Source organism: Thunnus thynnus, chromosome 2, assembly GCF_963924715.1.
Source record: "Thunnus thynnus chromosome 2, fThuThy2.1, whole genome shotgun sequence".
NCBI lineage: Eukaryota > Metazoa > Chordata > Actinopteri > Scombriformes > Scombridae > Thunnus > Thunnus thynnus.
In genome coordinates this window covers 40,146,614-40,173,321 of record NC_089518.1, presented here as the reverse complement: position 1 = coordinate 40,173,321, position 26,708 = coordinate 40,146,614, and the positions used below count along the sequence as shown (strand labels likewise).

The 26,708-nt window shown below is 42.5% G+C and overlaps 1 protein-coding gene across 2 annotated transcripts in view; it reads right to left on the bottom strand.

Moving 5' to 3' along the window:
- Positions 1-26,708, bottom strand: part of adam9a (ADAM metallopeptidase domain 9a) — a 54,068-nt gene that overhangs the window by 23,768 nt on the left and 3,592 nt on the right. For both annotated transcript variants that reach the window (XM_067574781.1, XM_067574790.1), the window contains exons 2-12: positions 16,164-16,261; positions 10,465-10,523; positions 7,383-7,461; positions 5,841-5,917; positions 4,028-4,229; positions 3,884-3,949; positions 2,411-2,482; positions 1,573-1,742; positions 1,405-1,486; positions 1,172-1,305; positions 82-253 (exon numbers count right to left, since the gene is read on the bottom strand). In XM_067574781.1, coding sequence (XP_067430882.1) covers positions 82-253; positions 1,172-1,305; positions 1,405-1,486; positions 1,573-1,742; positions 2,411-2,482; positions 3,884-3,949; positions 4,028-4,229; positions 5,841-5,917; positions 7,383-7,461; positions 10,465-10,523; positions 16,164-16,261 — 1,211 coding nt within the window. The remainder of the gene's footprint in view (positions 1-81; positions 254-1,171; positions 1,306-1,404; positions 1,487-1,572; positions 1,743-2,410; positions 2,483-3,883; positions 3,950-4,027; positions 4,230-5,840; positions 5,918-7,382; positions 7,462-10,464; positions 10,524-16,163; positions 16,262-26,708) is intronic.

The following is a 26,708-nucleotide window of genomic DNA, read 5'->3' as shown; positions in this document are numbered from 1 at the left end:
CACACACACACACACACGCGTCATGTGTTTCTGCTCCTTCCTGCTGTTTCTGTGATTGGAGTCACATGTTAAAGCTCAAACCTTCTGGGATCCGCAGTCACACTCCTCTCCGACATCCACCAGTCTGTTCCCGCAGTAGGGGGCGCTGTAGGCCTCATCAGGCCGCGGGACGTTCAGGAGACACGTTCCCCCCGTCAACAAGATCATCTTCTCAAAGTCATCAGCGCTGCAGCTGCTGAAGTTTCTGGATCCTCTGCAGAGAGACGAGGAGGAGGTTGGGTACTGAAACCCGCCACCAATATGGCACCGGATCCTGTACGACCAGTTCCTACCAGAACCAATCGTAACGCAGATTTCGGTGCCTCATTTCAGTGCCACTTCAATGCCTGAGCTGTCAACTGAATTATTCTCCCTGTGGTGCAACGTAACGCACATTACAGGCGACAGAAGCATCAGCTAACGTGCCTTTGCTAGCTAACATTACGCCTGGGACACACTGGATGCGTGAACCTCAGCAGTGCGTGTGCGTCGCTGAACTGCTGCGTCTCTCACGCTTGTAGTGTCCACACAGGATGCATGTCTGCTGCGGCGCTTCTGCCACTAGCAGCCCTATATTTCTATCGTGTTCCCTGTCTATTTCTGCTGAGAACCGCACGCATCACGTGGAGAAAATAGGCAAGACCGCGAATCTCTATATGACGTGACGCAGCAGCCTCGCGTATGAGACGTGCGGGCTGTGTGGCTGCTCCAACCTGTTAACATGGGCAGCAAAATGAAAAGCAAGAGATTCCGCAATGCACACACGCTGCTCACACAACCAGTGTGTCCCAGCATTTACACGTGTTCTGGTGGCAGCAGGTAGCCTACCGTTAGCTAGTAGCTACCTATAACTAAGCTAAATGGTCTAAATGTGGCTGCATTTCACTAGAGAGGATTCCAACACCAGACGTTCAACAAATGTTTAAACACAATAGCATGTAAAGACGGCACACATCAAATTTAATGGACGATGGACGCAGTACACCCGAGAGCGGAGAGACGCACCGTGTTTGACGGCCTGCGTGACCCGATACCGAGCGCCCTCAAAATGTAGTACTGTGGCTGTTATTTAGTGTGAGATGAATTAGTGTTGGGTTAGGTTTTATTATGTGAATGTGTGTGTGTGTCTTACGTGGCTCCAGAGTGCATGATGCAGGCGGCGGTGGGGCAGCTGCAGGTTCGTCCGTCGTCATGGTTCATCCCGAGGTTGTGACCGAGCTCATGAGCCACGATGGAGGCGAACGAGGGAATGTTGCTGCCGGTGAACTAAAGAGACACAGAGTTCAATTTACCGACTTTTCCATCTGACTTGAAAGCAGCCGTTCATCTTTGGTCACTTTGGGCTAAAAGAAAGCAGCAGCGTACCGCGTTGATCCCGCCGCCATGACTTCTGGAGCAGACGGTGGAGACGAACGCCATTCCTGCCGTCATCCCAAAACTCTTCTTCCTGTAGATTCATCATCATCATCATCATCAGACAGTGTGTTTTACATGTGTATTTCTGTGTGTGTGTGTGTGTGTGTGTGCACTAACAGGATGAGTTGTGCTGAGTCATGGCGGCGGCGGGGAACCAGGTCCTTCTCTCTCCACTGGGTGAAGCGACTCAGCACTTCTCCGGCTGCTCCGTCAGTGTTGATCAGGTTCTGCTGAGTCCAGATCTCCAGACCCACCAGGACCACCCTCACATTCAGCTGCATGTAGATCTGAACACACACACACACACATATATACACTATATAACTGATAACTGAGTACACTGCTGGGCAATATCAATAAAATGTTAAATAATTCAAAGTTTCATCATCTTACAATAATTGTAATATGTTTAAGGTGGAGTGTCGAGTACTTGATCTTATTTATAATTAAAAACTATTTAACTGAAGACTAATTGTCTGAAGCAGGTTATAAAAGAAGCTGTGAACAGTGTTGGCTTGAGTCTAAAGCAACAAGACTCCACATGGTGAGAAACAAGATGAACAAGATGAAGGTACAACATCATCATCACACAGCAGCAGCAAAGATTTTCATCTTTGACTTGTTTATATCGTCTGTAATAACCTGCAGCTTCATATATCAGCGACTGTCTTTCATTTCATGTCCCAACAGCGACTCTCAGATCCTCCGCTGCCGTTATTTAACAAGTGTCCACAAGACGTCTGCTGACGTTGCTTCCAACGTCCTGCTATTAAATATTAAATAAGTCTGTTTAATATGAGGAAACTTTACTGGTAACACTGCTCATGTTTTATTGTACTGTGATCAATTTAAACTTATTGTTTATTTTCAGTTTAATTTTGGCCAAACTTTGTTTTTGATTGTGTGTGTGTGTGTGTGTGTGTGTGTGTGTGTGTGTGTGTGTGTGTGTACTTACACTGTCTATGAAGTTGGCCAGATGAACCATCTCCTCCCTCACTGCTGTCTCATTCCTGTTCATAAAATTATACTGAAGAGAGAAAAGAAGGACAAGATTTCAGACCAAACATCATATATATGATGATGATGATGATGATGATGATGATGATGATAAATAAAGGAACAGTTCAACATTCAGGTAAATCCTATTGTCCTCTCTCATCTCTGTGTCCAGTACAAATCAGTCCAGGATGTGTTTAGCCTAGCTTAGCACAAAGACTGGAAGCAGGGGGACACTGTTAGCCTAGCTTAGCACAAAGACTGGAAGCAGGGGGACACTGTTAGCCTAGCTTAGCACAAAGACTGGAAGCAGGGGGACACTGTTAGCCTAGCTTGGCACAAAGACTGGAAGCAGGGGGACACTGTTAGCCTAGCTTAGCACAAAGACTGGAAGCAGGGGGACACTGTTAGCCTAGCTTGGCACAAAGACTGGAAGCAGGGGGACACTGTTAGCCTAGCTTAGCACAAAGACTGGAAGCAGGGGGACACTGTTAGCCTAGCTTGGCACAAAGACTGGAAGCAGGGGGACACTGTTAGCCTAGCTTAGCACAAAGACTGGAAGCAGGGGGAAACTGTTGGCTTAGCTTAGCACAAAGACTGGAAGCAGGGGGAAACTGTTAGCCTAGCTTGGCACAAAGACTGGAAGCAGGGGGACACTGTTAGCCTAGCTTAGCACAAAGAGTGGAAGCAGGGGGAAATTGTTAGCCTAGCTTAGCACAAAGACTGGAAGCAGGAGGAAACTGTTAGCCTAGCTCCAACAAAAGAGAAAAACATCCGCCTCCAAAGCGTTTGCTAGCATTATATTTTATGATAACTAACAGTTCAATAACCATCGAAGGCTGTGTAGCGTTAGCTTTAGCTCTGAACCTTTAAAGTTGAGTTAAAGATGAGACTTCATGCTGATGCTCACATGCAGTCAGACCAACAACTAACTAAAGACAAACACTGAAGTCCTGAACTCATAGTGAGGCTGTCAGGTTTGAATTTTGCTCCCGCTGTTGTTCATTTGTTCCTATTTTATTAGTATAAAATTCGCTCTTTGTGTTTCCTCGGACAGTGTTTCCTTGTTGAGCTGCGGTGGAAGTATAGTAACAAAAAGAGGGACTTTGGCACTAAAAAGACTGTAACGTTGAAAGATATCTACTGGATTTAACTCATTTGGAGTTGAAGCTTCATATTAGCTTCAGATAAACTTTTGTGGATTTTGTCCTCCATCACTTTCATTGTAAGGTCATTATGAAGGGATCTTCTAATGGTCAGTATGAACAGGAGGAATGATTACAGCAAGAAACACAGCTTTAATGTTCATTTGAAGACTGACTGTTGGTTTAAGACACACTTGAAAAATGTTGAACACGTCCTTTAATCAACCTTGTGACTCTGTGATGAGTTGTGTTGGGTGGAGGAGTGTGTGTGTGTGTGTGCGTCTCACCCTCTCGTAGTCGACCACCAGCAGCAGCTCTACATAGTGCGTCTGATGGAGAATAGCTCGCTTCCTCTGAACAAACAGAAACAAGATGCTTCATGACTTTATTACAGACGAGACATTAAACCTGCAGAACAGAGCTGAACTCACCCTGCTGTGCTGTCTGTGGTGGATCTCCTCTGCTTCGTACTGAGCGTGCTCCGTGGCGTTGTTGTGGCCGTGCTCGTCGTGCGGTGTTCCACACCCCCGGGGCTGTGATGTCACATCCTGCAGGCGGTACACCAGGTGCTGGTCGGGGGCGGAGTCTAGCGGCTCAATACCGTAACTGTCGTCAGAAAGGTGCAACACTCCTCTGAAAGAGACGGACAGAGAAGCATAATTACATAACTGACATAACAGAGTCAGAACTGACAGACGCAGCGATGTTTGAGTTCATCAAAGATGAAGATCGTCTGTGTCGACGTTATTCAGTCGCTTTGTGGAAAACTAACATGTATGTAGCTTCTGTCCGACCTCCACAGTCTGTATGTTAACAGACGGGTTCACAGTTTATCAAATGTGTCCTAAAACAACAGTCAGGAGCCACAATGAAGTGTCTGTAGTATCTGTGTATCAGTGTCTGTAGTATCTGTGTATCAGTGTCTGTAGTATCTGTATATCAGTGTCTGTAGTATCTGTATAACAGTGTCTGTAGTATCTGTGTATCAGTGTCTGTAGTATCTGTATATCAGTGTCTGTAGTGTCTGTATATCAGTGTCTGTAGTATCTGTATATCAGTGTCTGTAGTGTCTGTATATCAGTGTCTGTAGTATCTGTATATCAGTGTCTGTAGTATCTGTATAACAGTGTCTGTAGTATCTGTGTATCAGTGTCTGTAGTATCTGTATATCAGTGTCTGTAGTGTCTGTATATCAGTGTCTGTAGTATCTGTATATCAGTGTCTGTAGTATCTGTATATCAGTGTCTGTAGTATCTGTATATCAGTGTCTGTAGTGTCTGTATATCAGTGTCTGTAGTATCTGTATATCAGTGTCTGTAGTATCTGTATATCAGTGTCTGTAGTATCTGTATATCAGTGTCTGTAGTATCTGTATATCAGTGTCTGTAGTGTCTGTGTAACAGTACACAGATACTACAGTAGTTAGTGTGTGTTAGTGTGTGTGTGTGTGTGTGTGTGTTAGTGTGTGTGTGTGTGTGTGTGTGTGTTAGTGTGTGTGTGTGTGTGTTAGTGTGTGTGTGTGTGTGTGTGTGTGTTAGTGTGTGTGTGTGTGTGTGTTAGTGTGTGTGTGTGTGTGTGTGTGTGTGTGTGTGTTAGTGTGTGTGTGTGTTAGTGTGTGTGTGAGTGTGTGTGTGTGTGTGTGTGTGTGTGTGTGTGTTAGTGTGTGTTAGTGTGTGTGTTAGTGTGTGTGTGTGTGTGTTAGTGTGTGTGTTAGTGTGTGTGTGTGTGTGTGAGTGTGTGTGTTAGTGTGAGTGTGTTAGTGTGAGTGTGTGTGTGTGTGTGTTAGTGTGAGTGTGTGTGTTAGTGTGTGTGTGTGTTAGTGTGTGTGTGTGTGTGTGAGTGTGTGTGTTAGTGTGAGTGTGTGTGTGTTAGTGTGAGTGTGTGTGTTAGTGTGTGTGTGTGTTAGTGTGTGTGTGTTAGTGTGTGAGTGTGTGTGTTAGTGTGTGTGTGTTAGTGTGAGTGTGTGTGTTAGTGTGTGTGTGTTAGTGTGTGTGTGTTAGTGTGTGTGTGTGTGTTAGTGTGTGTGTGTGTGTGAGTGTGTGTGTGAGTGTGTGTGTGTGTGTGTGTGTTAGTGTTAGTGTGTGTGTGTGTGTGTTAGTGTGTGTGTGTTAGTGTGTGAGTGTGTGTGTTAGTGTGTGTGTGTTAGTGTGAGTGTGTGTGTTAGTGTGTGTGTGTTAGTGTGTGTGTGTTAGTGTGTGTGTGTGTGTTAGTGTGTGTGTGTGTGTGTGTGTGTGTGTGTGTTACCTGAGGCCGTTGCAGATGCTCATGGCGACAGAGGAACCCTCCATGTCCTGAACGAAGCCCTGATAGTGACAGTGATTCTGCAACAGACACAGCGGTTGGTTCAGTTCTACAGACTGTTGCAGTGTCACACGGCCACCAGCAGGGGGCAGCAGGCTGTTCTATTATATTTACTATTGACAGCAGTGGAAGAAGAACTCAGACACTTTATTGCAGTAAAATGACTAATACAGCAATGTAAAAATACTCCATTACAAGTAAAAGCCTGCATGAAAAATCCTCCTACAGTAAAAGCTCACTGGTTTCATCTTTAACTATGTGTTGTATTTTAAAAGCTAAAACTAAAGCTGTCAAATAAATGTAGTGGAGTAGAAAGTACAATATTTCCCTCTGAAATGTAGAAAGTAGCATCACATGGAAATACTCAAGTAAAGTACAAATACCTCAAAACTGTACTGAAATACAGTACTTGAGTAAATGTACTTAGTTAGTTTGTAGCAGATTAAAAAGCAATAAAGACGTTTCCTCCGTTTACACAGACATGACCACATCACAGCTGACACACAAAGTTACACACCTTTGATGACTACACACTCACACACACACACACACACACAGTTAAAATACTTCCTGTATCGCTCCCAGAGGAGCTTATAAAGCACACTTCCTGTGTGTGTGTGTGTGAGTGTCTGTGTGTGTGTGTGTCTGTGTGTGTGTGTGTGTGTGTGTGTGTGTGTGTCTGTGTGTGTGTGTGTGTGTGTGTGTGTGTGTGTGTGTGTGTGTGTGTGTGTGTCTGTGTGTGTGTGTGTGTGTGTGTGTGTCGTCACTTTCTAGAAACGGTTTATTGCTGTTTCTCTAAACTTTCATTTCAACATAATAAACAATAATAATTACAGTAGTATTTTATATTATTATTACTTTATTTACATGTATATAACATTTATTTATAACATTACACAGGACATAATCTATAATATAATCGTACAATTGTTTTCTTACATTAACAGTTTTTATGATAATCACAGTTAGTTGTTTGTTTATGTATTTTGGTCACATGACGCTGATGAAGTGGTTTGAATATGAGACGCACCGCGAGCAGCAACGACAGGCTGTCAATCATTAATGATTGATCAAATATCAAATATCTGTCAGACACTGCAGACACACAGACAGAGAGAGAGAGAGAGAGAGGGGAAGAGTGCAGCAGGTCAGCAGACAGGAAATATCAACGCAATTACTACACACACACACACACACACACACACACACACACACACACACACAGGAAACTCCCATCATGCCTCTTGCTGGGAAAAATCTTGTTTCAATAAACTAAACAGGCTCAGTGAAGCGGAGACGTCAGACAACATGTTTATCTGCTCTGGTTTACAGTGAAAGATAAAAATCATCAAGGTGCCTTAAATAAATCAAATGAAACTATGTTAATGTTATTTCCTGCATTTACATGGTTAAATATATAATGAACATAGTATATTTATGTGGTAACCTGCTGTGTGATTGTGTGTGTGTGTGTGTGTGTGTTACCTGGACAGGTGGTCTGGATGTCAGCAGGGATCCGTTCTGACTGTAGGAGAACACAGTGAAGTCTGCAGGAAGCAGCAGTCTGAAAACAACATCATGTGTTTTTATTGATTTTTTATTAATGGACCAGCAGCAGCAGCCGGCAGGTGTCACATACAAACTGTAAATCTGTGTCGGAGTATAAAATATAAACTTTTAAATGACTGTGTGGATTTAAAAGATGTTAAAAGTCACCAAATCTAGCAAGAAAGTTGTTAAGTTGGGAACACTGTCGGAGAGCTATTGTGACCATGATTGTGAAGGCCGATGCTAGCATGTTCCTGGCTGGTTAGCATGTTCCTGGCTGGTTAGCATGTTCCTGGCTGGTTAGCATGTTCCTGGCTGGTTAGCATGTTCCTGGTTGATTAGCATGTTCCTGGTTGATTAGCATGTTCCTGGCTGGTTAGCATGTTCCTGGCTGGTTAGCATGTTCCTGGTTGATTAGCATGTTCCTGGTTGATTAGCATGTTCCTGGTTGATTAGCATGTTCCTGGCTGGTTAGCATGTTCCTGGCTGGTTAGCATGTTCCTGGTTGATTAGCATGTTCCTGGCTGGCTAGCATGTTCCTGGTTGATTAGCATGTTCCTGACGGGCTAGCACACTCCTGGCTGGTTAGCGTGTTCCCGGTTGATTAGCATGTTCTTGACTGGCTAGCATGTTCCTGGCTGGTTAGCATGTTCCTGGTGGGCTTGCATGTTCCTGGCGGGCTAGCACACTCCTGGCTGGTTAGCGTGTTCCCGGTTGATTAGCATGTTCCTGGCTGGTTAGCATGTTCCTGGCTGGTTAGCATGCCAGCAGTTAGCTCTCCAGCTACAGTAATTCACCAGTCAGCCCTGAGAGGCGTCACTATGTCACCACAACGCTAGAAACACAAACTTACTGTTCTGATCAGGTTTTAAACAAGACGTCCAAACTAAACCATCAAACTTATAAGTAACATTTAGTTGAATGATTGATCAGTAGATCGACAAAAAATTAATCAACAACTTTTTGGTTAATAATTAATCGTTTCTTCAATTTTCAAGCAAAAGTGCCCAAAATTTGAATGTTCCAGCTTCTGAAATGTGTCTTTCTTTGTCATATATGAAAGTAAATTAAATATCTAACATTTAAGACTGTTAGTAAACTGAAGACATCACTGTCACCTTTTAAAAACATTTTACAGATCAAACAATTAATCGATAAAATAATTGTCAGATTAATTGATAATGAAAATAATCGTTAGTTGCAGCTCTAATTATAAGGTGATGTTTTTACTGAAAATGGTTGTTTTCATAAAACATCTAAACAACACAACATACATTTAGTTCACTCATTTACACACTTTTCTGTTTCCGTTGTCAGACAACGAGTATAAAACATTTATCTGATCGCAGCTTATAAATACATTTGTTTCTCTCGTACACACTGAAACTCCAGGATTTATCCTCTCAGGAGAACGTTTTGGAAAAACTCCCTTTGAGGTGAGAAATGAGCAGTTTTAGTGAGGACAGACGGCTTTAACGAAGATTAACCAGATTAACCTGGACGAACTGTAAAAAGCTTCATCCAGGAGCAGCAGGAGGTCGTCACGGAGCCTCCTGCTTTAGAAAGAGAAGCTGATCAGTCCGCTGAATATCAGCAAGGTCGACGTGAACACCGTCAGAGAGGAGATACAACAATCTGAGAGTTTCTTCTTCTTCTGTCAACATGAATCACATCAGAACCTTCTGAAACAGGAAACACTCTGATCCTGTAACACTCAGCTGAACTCACTGTCTCTGACGTTTAAACAGATAAACGTCCTTCAGAGAATTAAATGTCAAACAGTAAAAACAAGATTATCAGCTGTGTTTTCTTTATCATTCACTGATGGATCCGATTGTCCAATCAGCAGCGTCCGACATGATGTCATCAGACCAGATAATAACGTGTCTTAATTCTTCATCCTGCACACTAACATTAATTATTAACTATAGATCAGCCAACAGTATGGAAGCCTATAAGGGACTTTATTAAAATGATAACTTGAAAATGAAAATGTAATTCAACAATAGCATCATCATTTCTCACATATCTATTTTATTTGAGTAAAAATTAAAAATATAATGCAATATTACAATCTGCATTTTTATTGGAGGCGGGATGACGGTCCGCGGGACACGCCCCCTCAGCCCCCCCCCGCTGTCTGACGGAGGTTTGAGAGCGTCTGTCACAGCTGTCAATCATGACGTCACGCCCCCTTTTTAAATCGTCAAATGAATAATTAAAAACTAACTCATCAGGAGGGGGCGGGGCTTGTGACCTATACTGCAGCGGCCACCAGGGGGCGATCCAGATGCCGTCATGGTTGTATAAAGAGAACTGGATACAGGAACGGCGTCGGGCTTTAAAGCCAATTCATAGTAGACATAGTGGCCAAACTGTGTAATTACAACGTCACCCTCAGACTCACATCATGAAAGAGACGTCTGTAAATCAGCGGATACATTTTTTTTGAGCATCACAACCTGCGAAACGACTCGTTTCACTGTCAGAACTTGCTCCATTTGGTCCGATCACATCTGTAAAGTCAGGATTGAATCGTTTTATCTCCATTTCAAGTTAACCAGAGGACTAAACAGGAAGTCAGTGGTCTCGGTCTCTGGTGAGCGTGCTCCGTATGGCGTGCACAGTATGTTTTCAGGAAGTGGCTTTTTTGGCTTCATGCACCACTGAGCAACTTTAATAGAATCAACAGGCCCCGCCTCCGACGCCGTATCCAGTTGGGAGCCATCATGTCCTCCATATTTACACTCAGTCGATGGTAGAAGTTGTAAATGTTTATGAACATATATATATATCCCACATGTGTGAAATCATAAAGCTATAGTGGAACTACAAGTTTACATGATCATTTTAATAAAGTCCCCTATAGGCTTCCATACATCAGGGTCAAAACTCCCATAATTCTTTGCACTTTCTCTTTTCTTCCCCACTGAACAGTTGTAAATGTCAGTGAGTGTCTACAGATAACAACATGACACCCTCAGCCCAGTAATCAATACAGCTTCCAATCACAACTTACTGGTTTCTCTCCAGGTGAACCACATGATCACGTCCGTCCACGCTGATCATATATGAGACCTGCAGACGGAGACAGAGACGGTTCGTTAGTGGAGTCATTCACAGGTTAATTATCAACCTGCAGCTGTTTACAGTGAATGTTGAGGACGTTTTACTGGGACGATGATGCTGTTTGATACAAACAGGAACATTACACACTTCACATGTCTTTAACTGACAGATATTCATTGTTTTTCAGTGTAGTTTTAATTCAAATACAGCATAAACTCAGAATGATCAGTTACACAGCTCATACTTTTAGGAAATTATTGAAAAAAACTAATATGCTGAAAAATAGTTTGACAGAAAACTTCACACTGAAAACTGACAAGAGTCTCATTTGTACAAATGAAAACCTTCATATAAACCCAAATATCATCAGGAGCTTTTTCTCTGTTTTTCTTATAATTTGTACCAAACTGCAGCTTCCTCTCTGTTAACTGTTAAATAGCTGCAAATTACTCCGGAAATTAGTATCAAATTAAAAGAGCTTTAAAATAAAACACTACCCAGAATGCATTTCAACGAGAATGTTCTCTGACTGCGTTGTTTTGTCTTCTAACTTCCTGTCTGCACAGGAAGACGCCTGACTGAGTTTCCACCTGATCAAACATGTGACCAGCGGTGGAAGAAGTACTCCGATACTTTACTGCAGTAAAAGTACATAAGTATTATGAGCCTGATGTAGTTAAAGTATTGCAGTAAAAGTACATAAGTATTATGAGCTTGATGTAGTTAAAGTATTGCAGTAAAAGTACATAAGTATTATGAGCTTGATGTAGTTAAAGTATTGCAGTAAAAGTACATAAGTATTATGAGCTTGATGTAGTTAAAGTATTGCAGTAAAAGTACATAAGTATTATGAGCTTGATGTAGTTAAAGTATTGCAGTGAAAGTACATAAGTATTATGAGCTTGATGTAGTTAAAGTATTGCAGTAAAAGTAGTGGTTTGGTATTATTATTTATGACATCATGTGTATCAGTGTGTACTTGTACAGGTTGTCATGTGACATCAGGATTTACATTATTATCAGCTGCTGTAAACTCAGTAACATTGTGATGTGATGATGTCACAACATCAACATGCTGAACATTTTAGCGCCCACTCTCTCTCTCTCTCTCTCTCTCTGTCTCTCTCTCTTTCTCTCTCTCTCTCTCTCTCTCTCTCTCTCTCTCTGTCTCTCTCTCTTTCTCTCTCTCTCTCTCTCTGTCTCTCTCTCTCTCTCTGTCTCTCTCTCTTTCTCTCTCTCTCTCTCTCTGTCTCTCTCTCTCTCTCTCTCTCTGTCTCTCTCTCTCTCTCTCTCTCTGTCTCTCTCTCTCTCTCTCTCTCTCTCTCTCTCTCTCTCTCTGTCTCTCTCTCTCTTTCTCTCTCTCTCTCTCTCTGTCTCTCTCTCTCTTTCACACTTTGTGTGTGTGAGTGTTTGTGTGAGAGTGTGTGTGTGTGTGTGTGTGTGTGTGTGTGAGTGTGTGTGTGTGTGAGTGTGTGTGTGTGTGTGTGTGTGTGTGTGTGTGTGTGAGCGTGTGTGTGTGTGTGTGTGTGTGTGTGAGTGTGTGAGTGTGAGCGTGTGTGTGTGTGTGTGTGTGTGTGTGTGTGTGTGTGTGTGTGTGAGTGTGTGAGTGTGAGCGTGTGTGTGTGTGTGTGTGTGTGTGAGTGTGTGAGTGTGAGCGTGTGTGTGTGTGTGTGTGTGTGTGTGTGTGTGTGTGTGTGTGTGTGTGAGTGTGTGAGTGTGAGCGTGTGTGTGTGTGTGTGTGTGTGTGTGTGTGTGTGTGTGTGTGTGTGTGAGTGTGAGTGTGTGTGTGAGTGTGTGTGTGTGGGAGGGAGGAAGGGTGGGAAAAGTGATGTCAGTGGAGGACACAATCGTCCTCTCTGCTGTGTGTGTAGTACAGTGTAACAGTAGAGATATGAAATCTTCTTCAATATTCAATATCTTCTGAACATCACAGCTTCCTCAATGTTGGCTTGAGTCTAAAGCAACAAGGCTCCACACGGTGAGAAACTGCCTGAACAAGATGAAGGCACAAGATCATCATCACACAGCTGCAGCAGGTCAGCAGGTGAAGGAGGATGGAAGCTGCAGACGACGTCCAAGAAGAAAACTACTGCTCACAAAAGCAGCCTGATGAACGCTGGCGGCGCGTTCTTTCTTCAGATGAAACTAAAGTCACTGAGTTGGGATCAGATGGAGTCCAGCATGTTTACTGTGGACCAGACCGGGACCACGTGGCTGCACGGTGCCGACTGTCAAACACGGAGCTGCACGAGGAGACGATGTTTCAGTCTCAAGATCCAAACACGCTGCAAAATCTCACAAGAGTTTTTAAACAAGCAAAAAGTGAAAACTGAGATGTGGCTGAGTTTGACCTTTGACCTGAACCAGTGGCGGCTGGTGACTCAAAAAATTGGGGAGGAAAACCAACAAACCGCATCAAACTATATCATTGTCCCACCTGATGAAATCAGAGGGGGCAATTTTATATGCCAATAAAACAATTTGCTTTAGTGGTGTAAAGGCTGCTTCTTTAAAGACATTTAGCATCTAAACAAAGAAGAGCTCATTTTAGCCATGGACTGGATCAAATGTGTCATTTTACCAACAAAGTTAAATTCAAATTTATAGTATTGTTCTATTGTGACAACAGATTTATGATCTCATCAAAAACAGACAAAAACATATCACATGATTTACTTGTGTTTCCTGTGTATTTTCTTAGTATACAGAAATATATAAAGTAGCACAAAGCTTATAATGTGATACAGGAACAGATCAGTGCTGAATACTAGAAAGACTGAACACTAAAAACATTCACAGATTTAAAAGTGTAGGTTCACATCAGAAAGTATTAATGCATGTATCAAATACATGACTTACACACTCTGATCTATGTGCACGACATATAAAATATGGTCTACAAAGCTGACATGTTAACACTAGGGGTGCAACGGATCACAAAACTCACGGTTCAGATCGTATCACGGATTTGAGTCACGGATCAGATCATTATTAGGATCAGCGAAAAAAAAGGGAGAGACAAATAAAACTTTGTTTTCTATTTATTCTGTAACACATTTACAGCCAGAAATAGCAAGGAACTTTTGCTCATGGTCTTAAATGAAAACAACATTTAAGATGTCCAATGTTTAAATAAAATAAAATAAAATATATAAAATATTCAATGCTCAGTTATTGCAATATGAGGCATGAAACCTTCCTCTTTTAAACAGTGAATGAAACAGCCTCTGTCCACATCATCAAAACTTGATGATAACAAACATTCACCGCTAACGTCAGTTAGCAGCTAGATGCTAATTAGCTGCTCAGCTGCAGCACATCAAACAGCAGGTAAACAACTCAGATGTCACTTCAACCCGTTAGATGCTGGTTTGATCGTTGCTCTTCAAAATCCCTGTTAGCGACACGCTGTCTGTCCATGACTTGTACTTACAGCAGTTTGTTTACTTTGTTTTAAATGAGACATTAAATTTTGCAATTAATCTGCAGTTCATATGCCTGCTGAACCGTGGGGGGGGGGGGGTGATCCATACGGATCACGGATCAACTACAATCCGTTACACCACTAGTTAACACTTGTTATTCTAGTTACTTTAAGCTTATTACTCAATATATGGCTCAGCTTAAAAACCAACTAAAGAAACTGTCAGAAGCAAACAGCCAGACCTCCTGCACTCATTCACTAATCACACATCATCAACAGGTGACTGAACAACCACTAAATTAAAAAGACAGCTCACTGTAACTTCAACAAGCAAACTACCTACAGCACATTATATTTGTATATATCTCTGCTGCATTCTTGTTAAGGAGATAAATTCACACAACAGCCACACAGAGACATTTAACCATCAGAGATGAAATTAGCGACCAAAGAGACAGAGAGAGAGAGAAGCTGTATCTGACTCACGTTATCTGATGTCTTCTTCTTTCTATCATGGAGATGAAGTATTCATGTCATAACATCCATTTGTCATCTTGTTTGTTAGTTAACAGAACTTTGTGGCTGCTGGTTAACCAGTCTGATATCATTAGCATTAATGACAAACAAGCTAACTCTCCTGGTTGTTTCTCCAGTTGCTTCTCTCTCCAGCCTCCCCGGCAGCGTCCTGCTGCTGCTGCACTGCACAGTCCAGATAATTTCTCCCATTAGCTTAACAACAGTCCTTAACAGTCCTTCCATGGATGTATAAAGAGTCCTTCAGGCTGCTACAACAAGCTAACTGTTGGCTAACACAAGGAGCTATCCACTGCTGCTACTCTGCCTTATAGTGGAGAGAATTGAAGATGAAATCTGGAATAATAATCAGGGAATAACCCTGCAAACTCTGGGCTAACTAGGCTCTGGAGCAGGGCCCAGTTAGCCCAGTTAGCCCCAGGATGAAGTCAAGTTAGTCCCACAAAGAGGAAGACGGAGCAACAAAAACATCTCTGGTCTCATCACGCCTCAGGAGGATCGAGTCTCTCATCAAATATAAAGACCACACTGATTGATCTTTATTTTTATTAAAGTTAAGTTCCATTAAAGTATGAGTCCTTTCCCATAATGCACACGTGATGATGTACAGTTTTTACTGAAATAGTAGCTGAAGCTCATCTACCATCATCACCAACAACTCTTCACCTTATTCAGACTTATTCTAAACTGTCCAGATCATAACTTCTATTTACAGTCCATACAGTCAACAACATGTCACTTATCAATCAGATTATGATGGGATATCAAACAAGTGTCCTGAAAATATACCTTTATATCTCTACCCTTTATATATATATGATTTATTTGTTTATTATTATTATATCAAATCAGTAGATAACGATGTAAACAGAAGAATCATGTAAATCCAGTTAATATGACAAGATGACGAACACATAATCTGATCTGGTCAATACTTCAATAACAACACTTTCCTTCCACCATGAATCAATCAGGCTGCTGTTCATTGTGTGAAGATAAAACTGTTCAATACAATATTACATCAGTTGAACAACGACAACGAGACCGACAACAGTCGGACTCAGTGTGAGTCCTGAAGGCGGGAAGAGCAGCAGGTGAGCCAGCTGTCAATCACAGCTGTCAATCACAGCTGTCAATCAAACGACCAGACAGCAGACATCATCAGCTGCTGTAAGTCTAAACATCTTATCAACGGAGCAATAATAATAAATACATTTAGGAAGTTATAACGAGCAGTTTTCTGTTTGTGTATTTTAAAATGTTTTTATCATTTATATGTTGACTCTATTTAGAGAGAAGTTGAGGCTTTTTGAATGGAAGCTGGTTGGTTTAATCTGAGGTCTGTTAGTATCATTATCATCATCGTCATCATCATCATCATCATCATCATCATCATCATCTCACTATTAATATACACTGGAAGCATCTTTTTCTTTTTTCATGTTCAAACAGTTGTGGACTCAGTGAGGAGAGATAATCTGCTGCTGACACAGCGAGGGTCGAGTGAGGTCACACAGACAGGAAGTGGACCTGACTGGTCAGCTGATCCTGTGCTGACTTTGCACTTCCTGAGGTCAGAGGTCACACAGCGCAGAGAGAGAGAGAGAGAGAGAGAGAGAGAGGAGGGCACTCAGATGGAGGGAAAAGAGAGAAACTAGAAACAGACACGACAGAAGTCCAAACCTCAGTACCTGACTGGGCGGCTCGCCGTGTACGTCCCTCCTCAGCCGGCCTCCTATTGGTCGAGGGACAGTCAGCTGATAGGAGGAGAGGTGTTCAGTCTGGGAGTCTGCGGGAGGAAACAGTCGGTCAGTGAACAGCAGACAACATGGAAACTGCAAACACAGTGTCGAGTATTTAGACTCTTAATTACTCGTTTTGAGTCATTTTGTGTTTCCAGGCAACAAATCACAGCGTTACAGAGTTTCCTTAAAACAACAGTCAATGTTTGGAACATGAGGAAGAATTTCAGCATGTTTATCTGCTAATTAACCAGGTAACCATTATTACCTCGTTATTATCAGGTTATTACCACATTAATATCAACATATGACCTCATTAATATCAACATATGACCACATTAATATCAACATATGACCACATTAATATCAACATATGACCACATTAATATCAACATATGACCACATTAATATCAACATATGACCACATTAATATCAACATATGACCTCATTAATATCAACATATGACCTCATTAATATCAACATATGACCTCATTAATATCAACATATGACCTCATTAATATCAACATATGACCACATTACTATCAACATATGACCTCATTAATATCAATATATGACCTCATTAATATCAACATATGACCACATTAATATCAACATATGACCATTTTAAATAACAATAGGATATCAAGTGTTATTTGCAGGTTACTGTATTCTGACTGTGAGTGTGTGTGTGTGTCTGTGTGTGTGTGTGTGTGTCTGTGTGTGTGTGTGCGTGTGTGTTTTCCTTAAAGATCATCAGACACCTTTCAAAGCCCCAAAAATAATAAACCATGAACTGTAACTGGTTCACACAAAGATAGAAGTACACACACACACACACACACACACACACACACACACACACACACACACAGTTTAAAGATGAGTAAAGTGTGAGTTCAGTTCGTCTCCATCTGTTCACAACACAACAGACTGGATGTAGTAATCTGTAACCATGGTAACGGCTGCAGCTAACGACCTCCTCGTCGTCCTGCCCGGAGCCGCATCGTCACATAAAAACCTCGTTCTGCTGTTATTGATCTTATTGATCCGTCTTCTTGTTTTCTAAGAGTCCAACATGCTGGACGTTACTGTCGCCCCGTATGGAGCCCAGATGATGTCATTTGGCTCCGGGAACTTTTAAAGGGATGTTAAAACTGTTTTTATTAACAAAAGTATTAATGAAACAGACAAAACTAAACAAAAAAAACCTTGAAACAAATCTAAGCTGCAGCCTGCTCTCCTCCCTGCTGACCTGCTCAGGTAAACATGGGTAACTATGACAATCACCTGTCATGTTAAACATGACGTTAGGTCAGATTTATAATGAAACCTGCAACAACACTGTTCATTAATAGTGTTTGTTTCTGATTTATGACAGAAAACTGACAAAACTTCCAACATCTGAACCTTTGACCTTTGAAAGCCTTTAAAGATGATAGAAGAAGAAGATAAATAGTTTTTTATTTCAATCAAATAGTTCCAGGAACAAAACAAGGGATTAACAGTCTGTTTTCTACATTCATGTTTGTTTCCATCTGAAACAACCTGAACGTTTAGATTAAAAGATTTAAGATCTCAAGTTACGAGAAACATCTTTTTTCTTTAATTTCAAAGTGGATTGACTGATGCTTCTCCTTAAAGGACTCATATTCTGCACATTTGCAGCTCTATATTTATATTCTGGGGCTCTACTGGAATAAAAACTCCTTATTGATCTTCTACTGGTCCTTTATGCAGCCCCTCAGTTCAGCCTCTGTCTGAAACAGGCCGTTTTAGCTCCTGTCTCTTTAAGGCCCGCCTCCTGATGAGCCCACTCTGTTCTGATTGGTCAGCTTCAGGAAGCTTCCTCCGGCTACGTAAACAAACTATAGTAGCAGGATTTCATTTCTTCTCCTTCTTTACTCCAAATGTCAACTTCTCAAATCCATCCGAACATGTTGGAGCTGAACAACACATGGAAACACCTTAGCAACCACCTTAGCAACCACCTTAGCAACCACCTGAGCGAACACCTCAGCAACCACCTTAGCAACCACCTTAGCAACAGCCTTAGCAACCACCTTAGCAACCACCGTAGCAACTACCTTAGCAACCCACAGCCCTGAAGCCCTGAGTTTTGTCTTGCAGGCAGCATTTCTGCAAACATTCACCTCAAGTTTTGGAACTTTGACCGTGTTTAACATCCAACATCTGAACAGGATATAAATAACAGAAAACCTCTAAAAGAAGAATATGAACCCTTTAACTTAATTATTGTTCTGATTTTTAAGGGACCACATGTTGATGTGAAGGTCTGGAGTCAGACGAACACAGAGGACGAAGACGAGACGCCTCCAAATGAGACAATCTGCCGACAGTTTGTTGGTTATTTTATACACAAAACTGAGTGTCATTCACTCTCCAGCTCTGTTAGCAGTGAACTAGTGAGTGTTGATCAGCTGTTAGCAGTTAGCTGTTAGCTGTTAGCTGTTAGCTGTTAGCAGTGTGTGAATGTTGTCCTGCAGTGCCTCTCCTCAGCTCACTGTGCTGAGCTTCAGATCGGACTATTTGAGGGATTCTGGGACATTACAGGAACATCAGAGAGCTTTATCTTTCATCAATTATATAATTTTGTGCTGATCAGAAAATGAAACATGAGGAATAATATAATGCTCCTCTCAGTTCAGTCCCTGCCTTTCTCTCTCTGTTACATAAAGTCTTTGTGTTCACATTACTGCCGGCTTAGCTGCTGTTTGTTTGTCTCGTTTCATGACTGACTGCACAGTTTATCATCCTGTGTGTGTCTCTGTGTTTATGATGATAATTCAGCTCTCAGCCGCTGTGAGATTAAGTTCAATATCAGTCAAAATGAACACAACACTGTCACATTATCAGCTTTAAGCTGACATGTTGAACTTGTTAGCAAACAGCTGATTATTTACGGAGCAACATTCATGTGGAGTCGTGTTTCTCTTTTAGCTGTTTCTGCTCTCTAGCAGCTCCTGAGGGAAATATCTGACTCTCTTTAACTATGTTCACCAGCTAGTCTACAGCTAACTGTGTCTGTTAGCAGGTCGTGTTCAGTGACTTTTTACAGCTTTTCCTCTCTGAAAATGACGTTATGAGACGCTGAGAGTGAAGCAGAACAGATAAACAACGAGCTGAAACTCACTATAAAGCTCCGTAAAGCCGAGAGGAGCTGCAGAGTCTCCAACATGTTACTACATAGATCAGACTGAGGAGGAGATATTATGTTATTGTAGAAATATATGTTCGAGGGGATTTAAGGACGTTTTGGAGAAGAACGTAAACTCCAATTCAGTTTTATTATTGGTTGATATGAAGACTTTTGAAGGTCCTGCTGTGTAAATCTGTGAGTGTTTATTATGGGATGTTTCTGTTTCTGTCTTCATTCAGATCAGGAGGTCAAACAGTAAAAACACGTTGATCCAAGTTGTTTTGTTCTGTTTTAAGAACTCTTCCAGTCTGATCCTGATCCTGATCCTGATCCTGATCCTGATCCTGATCCTGATCCGGCTCTCAGGTCCCCCCCACTGATCAGCCCGGATTTATTTCATCTAATTTAACTTCATTTAGCTCATCTGTCACTTTCTGTTCTAGCAACAAACTAGACGAACCTTGAAGAGCTTTAATCTAAAATATACAGAAACCAACGAAAACCATCTGGAGAGTCTTTATGAGAGTCTGGATGAATCTCTAATAAAAACTTCTAAATGAAGAAAAAAATGTAAACAGAAGTTAAAGAAATATAAAAGAAATCTAGAAAAATCTTAAAAAGATAAAAACCAAACAAGTTGGAAGAAAAATAAAGATTTTTGAAAAGCTAAACATGAAGAACATGTAGAGAAAGATGATTAAAGGATTTAGAAGCAAAATCTTCATCTTCTTCACATCCAGCTGATTAAAAATCAGATTTAAAAGACATTTGAAGTTTGTTCAACTACAACATGGAAACATCATCAGTTAAAATAAAGTGAAACGGTTTTGAACTCGTTGCCTTGATGTTAGACTCCCAGTTCTCACTGTTTAAACTGGGTGGAAACCATTAAAACAACCTGCAGTACAGAACCAGTACCTTGACTGGAGTAAACCCAGTTTACTACTGGTCAGTAAATGACGTCATAACGACCACAACGGCTCATTAATTCATCAACAATTTGAAAGATTTTAGCAAAAGTGAAACCAAAGTGAAACAAACAACACTTTAGAAAAGGAACGAGTCCTGTCTGATACTAAAACAACAACATCAGTTTAGAGAAAACTTGAAGAAAATCTAGAAAAGCTAAAGAATTTAGATTCTTTTTTTCCTTCTCACATTGAGCTCAGTTCCAGTTCTGGATGTGGATCAGCCAACTGGGTTAAGATGTTTAACAGGCCTGGCAAAGCAAGCAGCCAATCAGAGGCCAGCTGAGACCACAGCTCTTTATCATCCAACAGAATCCACCAAACATCTTGAACCACATTCAGGTCCGACTGTGATCTGTGTGACCAGGTGGACAAATCAAACAACCCCTGAACAAACATTTAGCCCTTCAGTCCAGAAACATCTTCGTCTCCGTCAACGTCTCTGATTGGTTCAGTGATTCTGAGCCAATCAGAGTTAAGAAAGGAGACGTCCGCAGCGACAGAAACACGATTCATCGTTAAGTTCAGATGTAAGTATACTGTCAGATTAAAGGAAACTGGTTCACATGTTCCTTCATCGTGTGTTGTAATAACAGCATCATGTTTTCAGTCTCCAGAGAGCAGTTCTGTGTACAGCAGACGCTACTGAGCATGTGCAGAACATGTTTACAGCTTCAGCAGCTTGTTTCTCAGAGAACTTCAGTACAAAACAAAGATGTTGTTTTATATAAAAGCTGCAACATTCAGTCTGTTCATCAATTAGTTGCTGACTGTTAAATTAATCACCAGCTGTTTTGATGATCAATGAATCGAACATCTACAGAACCAGACACTGGATGACGTCATCTTGGACTTTTAATAGACCAACTAATCAATTAATGGAGTAAATAATGGACAGATTGATAATGAAAGCCAGTGATTGCATATTAAGGCTGTTGAACGCTTCTTGCAGCAGCATGCAGCTGCTCTGGGCTCCTTATTGATGATTGGCTCGTTGGTCTGTGGGACCCCCAATCACCTCCTCCTCCTTCAGAAACACGCCAATAATCAATAACCAAGAATAATAAACAGTGGCGACTTACAGCCACTGAAGAAGCATCACCATCATCTTTCTTCTTCTTCTGCAGCTGATCAGCTGCTGCAGTGAACTAGTCCACAGTATCAGAGAGACGACTTCATCATAACCAGAGTCTGATGCTTCTTCTAGAGGAAAAGATCAATTATCTGCTTAAAATCCTCCCTCATTAAAGATCCATCATCTGTGAATCTGTCAATATTATTGATCTCTATAGTTCTGCTGCTGGACAGCAGATGTTTCATCCTGCAGGCTTCAACTGTCCACATCACACTTCAACTGTCCACATCACACTTCAACTGTCCACATCACACTTCAACTGTCCACATCACACCTCAACTGTCCACATCACCCCTCAACTGTCCACATCACACTTCAACTGTCCACATCACACCTCAACTGTCCACATCACACTTCAACTGTCCACATCACACCTCAACTGTCCACATCACACCTCAACTGTCCACATCACACTACAACTGTCCACATCACCCCTCAACTGTCCACATCACACTTCAACTGTCCACATCACACTACAACTGTCCACATCACACTTCAACTGTCCACATCACACTACAACTGTCCACATCACCCCTCAACTGTCCACATCACACTACAACTGTCCACATCACACTACAACTGTCCACATCACCCCTCAACTGTCCACATCACACTTCAACTGTCCTCATCACACCTCAACTGTCCACATCACACTTCAACTGTCCACATCACACTTCAACTGTCCACATCACACTTCAACTGTCCACATCACACTTCAACTGTCCTCATCACACCTCAACTGTCCACATCACACTTCAACTGTCCACATCACACCTCAACTGTCCACATCACACTTCAACTGTCCTCATCACACCTCAACTGTCCACATCACACTTCAACTGTCTACATCACACTTCAACTGTCCTCATCACACTTCAACTGTCCTCATCACACCTCAACTGTCCACATCGCACTACAACTGTCCACATCACACTTCAACTGTCCTCATCACACTACAACTGTCCTCATCACACTTCAACTGTCCACATCACACTTCAACTGTCCTCATCACACCTCAACTGTCCACATCACACTTCAACTGTCCTCATCACACTTCAACTGTCCTCATCACACCTCAACTGTCCACATCAAACTACAACTGTCCTCACACTTCACCTGTCCACATCACACTACAACTGTCCACATCACACTACAACTGTCCTCACACTTCAACTGTCCACATCACACTACAACTGTCCACATCACACTTCAACTGTCCACATCACACCTCAACTGTCCACATCACACCTCAACTGTCCACATCACACTTCAACTGTCCACATCACACCTCAACTGTCCACATCACACTTCAACTGTCCACATCACACTTCAACTGTCCACATCACACTACAACTGTCCACATCACACTACAACTGTCCACATCACACCTCAACTGTCCACATCACACTTCAACTGTCCACATCACACTACAACTGTCCACTTCACACTTCAACTGTCCACATCACACTACAACTGTCCACATCACCCCTCAACTGTCCACATCACACCTCAACTGTCCACATCACACTTCAACTGTCCTCATCACACCTCAACTGTCCACATCACACTTCAACTGTCTACATCACACTTCAACTGTCCTCATCACACTTCAACTGTCCTCATCACACCTCAACTGTCCACATCACACCTCAACTGTCCACATCACACTTCAACTGTCCACATCACACTTCACCTGTCCACATCACACTTCAACTGTCCACATCACACTACAACTGTCCACATCACCCCTCAACTGTCCACATCACACTACAACTGTCCACATCACACTTCAACTGTCCACATCACACCTCAACTGTCCACATCACACTACAACTGTCCACATCACACTTCAACTGTCCACATCACACCTCAACTGTCCACATCACCCCTCAACTGTCCACATCACACTACAACTGTCCACATCACCCCTCAACTGTCCACATCACACTTCAACTGTCCTCATCACACCTCAACTGTCCACATCACACTTCAACTGTCCACATCACACTTCAACTGTCCACATCACACTTCAACTGTCCTCATCACACTTCAACTGTCCACATCACACTTCAACTGTCCACATCACACCTCAACTGTCCACATCACACTTCAACTGTCCTCATCACACCTCAACTGTCCACATCACACTTCAACTGTCTACATCACACTTCAACTGTCCTCATCACACTTCAACTGTCCTCATCACACCTCAACTGTCCACATCGCACTACAACTGTCCACATCACACTTCAACTGTCCTCATCACACTACAACTGTCCTCATCACACTTCAACTGTCCACATCACACTTCAACTGTCCTCATCACACCTCAACTGTCCACATCACACTTCAACTGTCCTCATCACACTTCAACTGTCCTCATCACACCTCAACTGTCCACATCAAACTACAACTGTCCTCACACTTCACCTGTCCACATCACACTACAACTGTCCACATCACACTACAACTGTCCTCACACTTCAACTGTCCACATCACACTACAACTGTCCACATCACACTTCAACTGTCCACATCACACCTCAACTGTCCACATCACACCTCAACTGTCCACATCACACTTCAACTGTCCACATCACACCTCAACTGTCCACATCACACTACAACTGTCCACATCACACTTCAACTGTCCACATCACACTACAACTGTCCACATCACACTTCAACTGTCCACATCACACCTCAACTGTCCACATCACACTTCAACTGTCCTCATCACACCTCAACTGTCCACATCACACTTCAACTGTCCTCATCACACCTCAACTGTCCACATCACACTTCAACTGTCTACATCACACTTCAACTGTCCTCATCACACTACAACTGTCCACATCACACCTCAACTGTCCACATCACACTACAACTGTCCACATCACACTTCAACTGTCCACATCACACCTCAACTGTCCACATCACACTTCAACTGTCCACATCACACTTCAACTGTCTACATCACACTTCAACTGTCCTCATCACACTACAACTGTCCACATCACACTTCAACTGTCTACATCACACTTCAACTGTCCTCATCACACTACAACTGTCCACATCACACCTCAACTGTCCACATCACACTACAACTGTCCACATCACACTTCAACTGTCCTCATCACACCTCAACTGTCCACATCACACTTCAACTGTCTACATCACACTTCAACTGTCCTCATCACACTTCAACTGTCCTCATCACACCTCAACTGTCCACATCACACCTCAACTGTCCACATCACACTACAACTGTCCTCATCACACTTCAAACACATTCATACAATGTTCAATAAAACTACACTTATTTATGATACATTTGATCACAATGTTCTGTTTGTTGTCAACTTTTCCATCTTTATAAAAAGTTTCAGGAATAATAATAATAATAAGAAGAAGAAGAAGAAGAACAACAACAACAACAACAACAACAACAGCAGAAGCTGAATGTGTGAAACAGATCCAGAGTTTCATTTTCTATATGGAGACAAACAGGGAATGAGTCATGATTCAGGGAAACAGACGCTGTGAGTGTGTGTGTGTGTGTGTGGGGGGGGGTGTGTGTGTGTGTGTGTGTGTGTGTGTGTGTGTGTGTGTGTCTGCTGGTTCCTGTAAATCCAGATTCATTCAGACTCTCCAGACGTTTGTTCTGAGTGTTTCTGTCTGTTCCTCATCTGACTGAGAAGAAACATACACACACACACACACACACACACTCACACACACACACTCACACACTCACACACACACTCGAGTGTTAAACAGGGTTTATTTCCTGTCAGCGTTGGAACTGAGGGACTCGCTCAGCTGTGAGTCGACGCTAAGCTGCTTAATGCTCAACCTGCCTGAACGAGACGCCAAAACACACAAACACACACACACACACACACACACACACACACACACACACACACACAAACACACACATTGGCAGTGGAGTTGGTGACTCGTACTTTAGTTGCACATAAACAGACTTCAGACTTGACTTGGACTCCTGAATGAAGACTTGTGAAAATGAAGTTGATTGAGGAGGAACACTGAACGCATCACAGCGCTCAGCTGCCAACCACACGCGTGTGACGTCAAAACAACAAACACAACACCAAACAACAAACACAACACCAAACAACACACACAACAAGCAGGACCCTTCCAGTCCTCATATATTGTCCCTTCATATGCAGACGTCTGTCCATACAGATGAAACGTTAGCTAACTTATGGACTAACATTTGTGCAACGCTGACCTAACTGAGGTCAGCGTTGCACAAACAGTTCACGTGCGTATAAAGTCAGATGTCTGGTATCTCTTCTTCTTCTTCTCTCATGTTCTTTACAGGAAGTAGCTCCTCTGTCCAGCCTGTCTGCTGTGTGATCTGGTTTCTACAGGAAATGCTTTGCGGGTAAACAGTCATGTGAGGAGCAACAGGCGGAACGCTTTGGACCTAAAACACCTACAAAAAGTATTGACGTTGTTTGGTTTTAAACTGTTAACTGCTATCACAACAGGCTGTAAGACACCAGCTCGACTCTCCTCCTCTTTAAGACTAAAGCTCTTTCACAAACATCCTGCTTGTATCAGATCATAGACGTCGTCTCTCACATCCATTCCTGCATCTCAAGTTGCTGATCGGACCGTAAACAACGACCAGTCTGTGATGTCAGATATCTGTCATACGTTATCCCGATACTCCGGATACTCCGGATACTCCGGAAGATCCCAAATATTGGTTGTTGCCCTCAGAGGCTGAACCATCATCAGCTGATGGGTTCTGAGATCAGCTAATGTTAGCCTTACGTTAGCTTAACATCACTGCTGTTGGAGCCTGGAGGGGACACGCTGTGAGACGTGTCTACGGGAGCCTGGAGGGGACACGCTGTGAGACGTGTCTACAGGAGCCTGGAGGGGACACGCTGTGAGACGTGTCTACAGGAGCCTAGAGGGGACACGCTGAGACGTGTCTACGGGAGCCTGGAGGGGACACGCTGTGAGACGTGTCTACGGGAGCCTGGAGGGGACACGCTAAGACGTGTCTACGGGAGCCTGGAGGGGACACGCTGTGAGACGTGTCTACGGGAGCCTGGAGGGGACACGCTGAGACGTGTCTACGGGAGCCTGGAGGGGACACGCTGTGAGACGTGTCTACAGGAGCCTGGAGGGGACACGCTGTGAGACGTGTCTACGGGAGCCTGGAGGGGACACGCTGCCAACAGGAAGAC